At 44.4% G+C, this 8,917-nt stretch overlaps 1 protein-coding gene across 1 annotated transcript in view; it reads right to left on the bottom strand.

The window, feature by feature from the left end:
• RPA1 (replication protein A1) overlaps window positions 1–5,544 on the bottom strand; it is a 31,611-nt gene extending 26,067 nt beyond the window's left edge. Inside the window, exons 1-2 of the mRNA XM_078611682.1 lie at window positions 5,271–5,544; window positions 2,534–2,581 (exon numbers count right to left, since the gene is read on the bottom strand). Coding sequence (XP_078467808.1) covers window positions 2,534–2,581; window positions 5,271–5,324 — 102 coding nt within the window. The 5' untranslated portion in view covers window positions 5,325–5,544. The remainder of the gene's footprint in view (window positions 1–2,533; window positions 2,582–5,270) is intronic.
• Between the last annotated feature and the right edge of the window lie 3,373 nt (window positions 5,545–8,917).

Below are 8,917 nucleotides of genomic sequence, written 5' to 3' on the forward strand. Positions count from 1 at the left end.
ATTTAATAAACGGTCACAATCCAGGCTTGCGATCCGGGGTCGCAATCTGGGGTCACGATCCAACTCAAGAATCGATTAACGACTTTGTTTTATCATCTCTTTTGTATTGTTTTATTTGTATTGCTTCTGTGAACAGTTTAGTTCGAGCAATTGCAACATGAGCACAGATTTCATCTAAATTGTGATTGTAATTATTACTGACTTTTATCGAAGCGTGATCTCCATTCTATCTATACTTCAAGTGTAGTCATTGTCACTAATTATTGTAGGATTTTTCTATTTCAATCGGATTCCATCTAAACACCCAAACTTTGCCCATTGCGGGAATTACATTCCTGAACATAGCAGTAATCGGAAATTCCGTGATCTGCAAACTCAAAGGCAGATGGGGAAAAATGTGGTTTGGGTCACGGTTCATAATACGACACCCACCCCTACTTTTGTTTTATGTTACGCTACATTACCCCAAATATGAAACAGTATTTTTTATGTCAAATATGATTAATATTTCTATTGTGTTAAATATAACTCGTACATCATTTTTATGAAGCATACAGGGCATCTCGTGTCAACCGTGGATGGTCAAGCCACACAGGGGCGCAATCGGGGATCTATATATCTCTATTTGGCGCGAAAGTTCAAATCTGTGATGGGAAAATTGAGTGTTCTGTGAGTGTAAGTATTACTATTACTGGCTTTCATGGAAGTTAATTCTTCATTCGTTGTATACTGCGAGTATAGTTGTAATTATTATTGGCTTTTACTGCATTTTAAATGGATTTTATCTTTACTTCTGAGTAGTTTTTTAATGTACGACACTTTGGGATATTTCAATAAGAAAGGCACTTTATATAATGAAGATTTTTAAAAACAAATATCTAAATTATTTTCAGTGCTCGGTGCGATGCATATTCAGTACCAGCAGGATTCCCAAAATTCCACAACTGACAGAAAATTCACAAAAAATGTATTTCTGGATCTCTTGCGGAAGTGGAGAATTCCTCCTGTGATCCGCCACACACATCGGTGCTCGTTTTCCTTTGCGAATTATGGCATGAATCTGCGCAATGGTGCTCCGTGGATTTCAGGATTTGCTACGCGATCTCCAATCACCACAGTTTTTATTACACTTTCATTGAACTTGCCGTGTGTCTGTTTATATTCTTTGGAATCTTTGACGCTTAATATCTTCGGATCTACAAAGCCTAACAAGCTGAAATTGTAAACGCAGACGCACATCGCGTGACAATTCAAGGTTTCATTTAAAAAAACGGTCCAGGTTCCGCCGATCCTGTGCTATTCGGGTTTTTTACTTAATTTAAATCAATAATCCTCGTTCCTTTTACCCCCCCTTTTTGAAATCTCGAATGGTCGCCCCCAGCTACGATGGCAGTCGCCTCGTCCTATCAGAGCGGCTGTTGGGGAGCCTCTGACCCAATGAAAGGAGCGCTTACATCGCCACTCGTCATGGCGCCGTAGCGGCCGCTGTTGTACCCTCTTAATGCGAGACCACCAATTACAATAATTACTATTCTTGACTTAAAGCTTTCGTGACTGCAGGAATTCATATTCTTTGGGTCTTTCGGTAAAGTCACGTAGATAGGTTCAAAGAAAATAATAATTTCTTGTTCTCTGTTATTTTCTCTGAATCCTATCTACGTGACTTTAGCGAAAGACCCAAAGAATATTACTACTATTGCTAAAACAATTATATAGTTTAAATCTTAATAGTATTATCGTTTGCTTGGTAATATGCTGAAGGTGAGCGAGCAGGTGAGAGCCGTGAACAGGTTTTACAATGAAATGCCGGAATGTTCTCCATATTTTTTTTAACATTTCTAATTATAATTGTTGATATAAATGATTTAAAATAAAGTGCTAAATCTGTGCACGTTGAATACGGTCTCGCGATAGGCACTGTTGTCCATATGCGTGCATTGTTATAGCGTTGCAGTGTGTCTTACCGTCTTTTATACTGTACGGTACTTAATGATCACAAATACTACAATTAAATGCATTATACGTATCGTGTTGTTCTAAATTTAATTTCATGACTTTGCAATCGGCATGACCGTTATTCTAATTGTAATAGCCGTGATGTGTGCTGTCAACCTTTCATTACGTAAGCTGTTGTTATATAGCAATGCCCATGCTTTCATTTATTGTATGGACAAGGGTTGACAGGCAAAAGCCATCATTGCCATCTCTACAGAGTCATAACAAAAATGTAGGTAAAATGCAAGCTTTTCAATGCCCACACTTTTATTTTGACCCCATAATTAATCACATTTGATGTGCACAAAACAAGTGGGGTGGCCTTCACAAAGAAAATTGAACATATCGAAAGGACGCCACCCACTTTTATTCAGCACATCAAATGTGATTGATTCTGGGGTCAAAATAATGTATTTTGCGAGTGCAAATAAAAGCGTGTCCATTGAAAATCTTGCTTTTTACCAAAATGTTTTGGAGTCCTGCTGTCGTAGGAGTGTAACATGCAGCTGCTGTTGTGTATCATCTGTTTGGCACTCACCAGAACCTGCACCACCGGCCTAATGGGGTTTTTCCCTTCCACGATTTGCTGGAAAAAAAAAACGCAAAGAAATGCACACAACGCAATCCAACCGTGACCACACAATTACATTAGCATCGTTGCAAATATAAAGTTCCCCCGTTTTAGCCTTAACAGACTGTTAGGGCAAGTGCTGTTCGTGAGCACCTATAAGAGAAACACGAGGTGGGTGGCCAGCATTTTACTGGGCCTAGTGGCGATGTTTAGACATCGCACCAAGCACTCATTTGAAGCAGCGTCGATCTAGGGGAGGCCCAGAGTAGGTTCAGATATTCGTCACCAATGTTGGCCATGAGTGGGAATCAAACTCATGTCACCAGCTCCGTCGTGCAGCGAGGTAGCCACCACACTACCGCTACACACACACACAACAGACCTCCACCCAAGTGGTACAGCTATTGAAGTTTGTGCAGGCAGTAAAATTGCACCAAACCCAGGTGCCAGGCGAAGAGAAGGAAGAAGATGGGGGGGGGGGGAACTGGACACTCTATTAGTCTATTGGGTGCAACGAGCCAATGGTGGAAATTTCACACTCTCATGGCAGGAGAGTAGTCTATTCATTGGGAGTATTTCAGGCTGTAGTGCTGCACCAGGGCACGTTGATAATGGAGTGTGGTTGGCATGCGTGGTTGTATCGTGTTTTTTTTACTTACACCGATTTTTTTGCAGTGTATATTGTTGGCAAGGGCAGAACAGGAGTGTTGCAAACTGCCCTGTGACCTCAGCCATACGAGTTCGATTCCCGGCCACGTCTAACATCAGTGGCGAGTAGATACCTGAAACTGCTCTACCTCAGGGCGCTTCCCTCTAAACCCCAACCCGAAATGACCAGCGTGGTGAAGTATGGTCATATGATGATAATGGCGCCAATTTAACTCGAGATCACTCTACCAACTCGCGCGAAGTATGGTCAAAGATCCCCGTATAGCCTTTAACATACTGTTGGGCAAGTGCTGTTAGCGAGTAGTAGCACCTATGAAGGTCGGCAAGGTACACAATGGGAGTGGCCAGCACCACGCCCGACCGCCTTTGTCTCCCCAGTGGCGATGTTTACACAACCCCACCAGGTCCTCATTTGAGGCTGAGTGGACCTACGGGATAATCGTCACTGGTGTTGTTGGCCGCGAGCGGGAATCGAACTCGGGTGGCGGGGTTCGTAGCGCTAACCGACTTCACTACCGCTCCCCTTCCCCCCCGAAACGACTTGGCGAGGCTCTCTCATCCAGCAGTGGAGCGCGTTCGGGGAATTTAGCAATACGCGCCACAGGCCACGCGGCCTGCACAGGGCCTCGTTTGTTCGCTCAACTCCGCCTCAACACCCCGAACAATCAGCAACAGCGTCGATCTGCGCAATACGTTATCGCTCTTGTCGTAAGGCCGATGATTACAATTGGCGCAAAAATGTTTCCGTTGTTTTTAATTAGCGGCGTGAACACATTAAAGGGTTTCGCGGGTTCGTTTTCGCGCCTTCGCTGGGCCGCGATGCTGAAACGTCACTCGGGGTTCTCCCCTCCCCCCCCTCTCTCATCCAGCAGTGGATCGACACACAGGGACGTGACAGGGATGTGCAGCATGCCGCGGTCTGTACATCTCTCTCCACTGCTGGATGAAGGCCCACAGTCATAGATACAAACACTGGGTTCTGTTTAACCATTCTATACACTGTACTGTTTGTGTAACTTTACGCTCAGTTTTAGACGAATAATCATTTACGGACCTCTGTAAATCCACTGCTGGATGAAGGCTTCCCCAAGCAATGTCGGTCATGGATGGGGGGGGGGGGTGTGTTTAACCATACTTCATCGCACTGTCAGTACGGATTGATAATGGGAGAGGGTGCAGTACCGGTTCAGATAATAATCGCTGGATTTGTGTGTGTTAGAATGTACTAATGTGTAAGTTACGTATGATAAATTCGCACGTGATGTGTACTTAGCATGTGATTTGGGACCTAATCAGCCGGAATGAGCCCGATCCCAACAGATTAGAGAGAAGCTCAGCAGTTGTGTGCCTGGCTCAGTGCTTGGAAGCTGCGGCCGGCTGCTTGCTACGGGAGGCTACGCGGTGCAGCAGTCGAGGGAGCAGTACAGCGAAGTTAATTGTCGGACTGTACTTCTATGCTCCAGTCTATGCTCTCACAAAGCAAGCACAGGGAACCAACCACACGAACGGGGGTAGGACTCTGATCCAGCCGCAGACTGACAAAGGTGATGTGTATAGATATGTACACGTGTGTGCAGTGTATTGTGCATTAATATATGTTAACATGTGGATTTAACATTGTAGTCGTGCTTTTCTTTTTACTGGCGTATTAGTGCGTGTGCTAGAACAGCAGTCTACACGCGTGTACAAGTGTTTACATATGCGTACACGTTGTAGCACGTGTCGCAGCAGTAATTGTAGAGTAGTCGTGCCGTCGAGGCCGAAGCCGTTTTTGCCACCCATATTGATATCAATACAACTCGTCACGGTGCTATGAAAAAGATCCACTGCCCGAAACGTCACCTTTAATATTTATTTTGCTTGTTTAAGGCAGTAATCGACCGACGCGTTGAGTATTTATCATTTACAACTTTACTTTCGATATTGTACAATTGTGCTTTTGCACATCTTGCCACCGTAGTGCGTCAACCGAGCAGCGGTGCCAGTGATAGCAGCCGAAGCGCCTCTCCCCCCCTCCCTCCCTCCCCAGTCTCACCGCCACGGCCCCGTCCGTGATCCCGAACTTCGTGTAGCCGCCGTGGCCGATCATTGTTCACTTTGTTGCACCAACGTCTCCGTCGAACGCCTCTGCTGCGACCCCCCCTCCTCGTCGTCTCCTCTGTCCCGCAGCTTATTACTCCTCCACTCTTTTTGTTGAACGCGAAACTCCGCGAACCGACGACCGCTTTCCCGCCACCAGACGCCACCAGACACCTCCCGCCAAATCCCCGCGCCACGTGACAGGAGGTGACGTAGGTTCCCCGGCAATCAACCAATCGCCGCGCGGCATCACGCTGCGTCGTCCACACCCCCCGCCCCCAAGTCTGGTATCATTCATTACCCGCCCACTCGGGCGCACGTTGACCAATGCGAGAGTTAGATGGGCCGTGACGTCACGCGCATGTGTTAAACGCGCCGCCATTTTACCTAGGGGAGATAAAAACGTGTTGCGATTGTGTCGTCATAACGTATTCAAGGATATTTGTGATGGAAACAGGGGCCGATGCCCGAAACGTCGCCAGTTATTCATTGTTTTACATAAATATTTTAACGGCATTGTTATTGACTAATGGGGTGTTTGTTTATTTTGTGCGCCACTGCTATCGCAGAATCGGCATCAACGTTATTTGTATGAAGGGATGGATTGCGTCCGAGAGGACATCCATCGAAGAGACGGAGCGATTAAATAGTCCCGTGTGCTGGTGCTGAGTGGATTATTAATATCGCAGGATCTGGAGAGGTAGCGGCTTGGAGAGGAAGTGGACTGAACGGGCTGATGATGAATATTGAATTAAATGTGTGATTTAAACAAATATATAAAAATGTATGAAATCATGGGCATACAACACAGTATGATATCGTATATAGACTGTCGTATGTGATACACTGTACGTTAAATTTTCTAGAAGGGCTAGAGAGCTGAAATGTAAAAATATAGCCCGGTCAATGATGATCAGATCAATCGGGAAGTCCGGACGTTATGATTTGTGTGCTTCAGCAATAGGGGCACACATTCGTTGTGACGTCTTGCGCGTCATATCTGGTGACGTCATCGCGTTTGAACCAGCAACCGCTCTGAGTTGTCATATCAATGTACTAATAAACTCCTTAAAAATACTTTTTTTTAAACCAACGGTTTTATTTTAAAGTGCACTAAAAAGTAAAAAATAATTGATTTTCAGCCGTCACCAGCTGATCAGAATATTTTTGGACATTTTAACTAAAAAATAAAACCGTGGGGCGCTCCTTTAATATTTTTTATGCATAATGAGTTGCTTTAGAATTTTTTTGTTTGATAAAAGTTTATTTGTGTGATACAATGTATGTCTAAATTATTTTAAATCAGTAGTAGTAGAAGGGAAAATGTTGATAATGATGTAATTTAAGTTTGCCATGAAGTGTAGAACATTTACAAATGTTTTGAGTATAACGCAGTGGGCTCGCACGATATTGTTTTTTTCCGAGACCAACGTACTCTGCAAACTTTCGGGCTACCATCAAATGAAGCCATCCAGATATAAAAACACAGACACAATTTCAACCGAGAAGATGGGCACAAACTGAGCAATCATTGGAAGGACGTTATTAACCAGTTTAGGTCATAACTGGCTGTGATGTTCCCTTCCTACCTGCCTATGTTATATTCGACATTCACGAACACAACCACAGTTCTCGTTTTCCTCCATGTGGCGGTGGCTCTTGCCGAGCTCTCTCCGATTTTACATTTACATGCAAATTTCTCACATTGACATGCTAATCTCTCACAATACAATGCCCACCCCCACAGCTTCGTCATCGTGGGTATGGCTCAGCTCTCCGATCTTACATTTACTTGCAGATTTCATCTCTAGCCCCGCCCATTTACCCTTGGGCTACACCCATCCCAAACCTTTATAACATCCTGCCTTAGCAGCTGTCCCGCCATATATTTTTCCAGCCTGAGCAACTCTCCCGCTATATTTATTTCAGCTGATAACGATTGCTTGTGTTGCGATCGAAACGTCCTGATATTGTTATTTTTATTATTTTTTCTATCTACGTGGCTTTACCGAAAGACGCAAAGAATATGAATTCCTGCAGTCACGAAAGCTTTAAGTCAAGCGATGTATAGCTCGTCAGATTCCTCTACGATAAATACATATTCTGATTCCGATGTTGTTTTTGAGATACTGCATTGGTGGTGGTGCACAGCATAAATAACACATATTTAACACTTTCGTCAATAACGCCCCAAAAAGGAAAAATATTCGACGTTTCAGACAATGGCTCTTTTTCATTGTTGTTCAACCACCACATTGTTGGCCAAACACACTTGTCTGCTTCCTCCCTCGCACTGCTCGACTTTGGAATCCCCTTATATAACTTTTCTCGATTCAAGAAGCATGTTGAGTCTTAATCTGTTACAAATGTTTTTGCGCTGTTTATTGCTGGCCGTTTTGCACCTTTGCTCGGGAACATGTGTGGAATAAAAGGCGGGCTCGTCCATGACTGCGATTTGACACAGAGAGGACCACCTATTGGTCAGATCGCGTGTGTGCTGGGTGGGCGTATATCTGAAATGGTCCTGGACCTCCCCAAGATGGGCAACCATAAATAGGTGCCTGGTGCGATGTGTGAACATCGACACTGGGGGGACGAAGAAGGTCGGACATGGTGCCACCCACGACATCACTCGTTCGCACTCACAGCACTTGTCCCAATCGTGTCACTAAAAGGTGTGCGGGAAGTCCTTAAACTATTTCCTTGTAAGCTCTCGTAATCTTTCAGGGGTAAATGAGTATCGCGGCTTCCCGTCCACTCTATGTATATGCATAGCTTTGTTCAGTCCATTGCTGGATGAGGACCTCCCCACGTCGCGCACATGCCGGATAATTGGGGCAGTTCAGTTGAATACTATGTTTATTATTTCACGGTTGCTCAGCATAGGTCCCAAACGCCAAGCGTCCAGCAACAGACTGCATTATTGAAGGTAGGATAGATAAGTCCACACTCTTTTTTTTACTAGAGCAAAGTTATGATAAATAGGGAAAAGAGTAGATGGGAGCGAATTATAAAGTAGAGGAATGTGAGGGAAGAATCCAAAAGGGAAGCGGTGTGACCTGCGGTGATGGGTACAGATGAGACGAAACAAATCAGCCTGGTTTACTGAGTCCTGAACATTGGTGGAGGAATTCATGAGCGAAGTTGGATCGAAACGGTAATCATGGTAGCGATAGAAGAGTCATCAGGAGGCTACTGATCGTCTGTGAGCGAGTGATTGGAGTAAATCGGTGAGTGCAGTTTCATAAATCACACCGACTGCTGCTTTACTCTGAATTCTAACAGGAGCAGTGAGGTAAGAACTGGGTGTCCAACCCCAGATATGACAGCAGCAGGATTTCAACTTCGGCCGAATTTGTGCTTTGCATAGCAGCAATAATTGTTCTGAGTTAAGCCGGTTTTAAAACGGAAAAATAAAACGAAACTTCTTTGATACATCTTTAGTCGGATTCGTATAATTATAGCCATTTCATAGCAGGTCTGATAAACGCGTTGTTCCAAGGAGACGAATGGATTCACTATGGCTGAGAATAACTTTGTTTAATATGAAGGGATGAACTTATGGCATGTCCTGCCTTACGTGGTGTGATCATTGACTGGGTT

This window comes from Lampetra planeri, chromosome 37, assembly GCF_965212315.1.
Source record: "Lampetra planeri chromosome 37, kcLamPlan1.2.h2, whole genome shotgun sequence".
Classification (NCBI taxonomy): domain Eukaryota; kingdom Metazoa; phylum Chordata; class Hyperoartia; order Petromyzontiformes; family Petromyzontidae; genus Lampetra; species Lampetra planeri.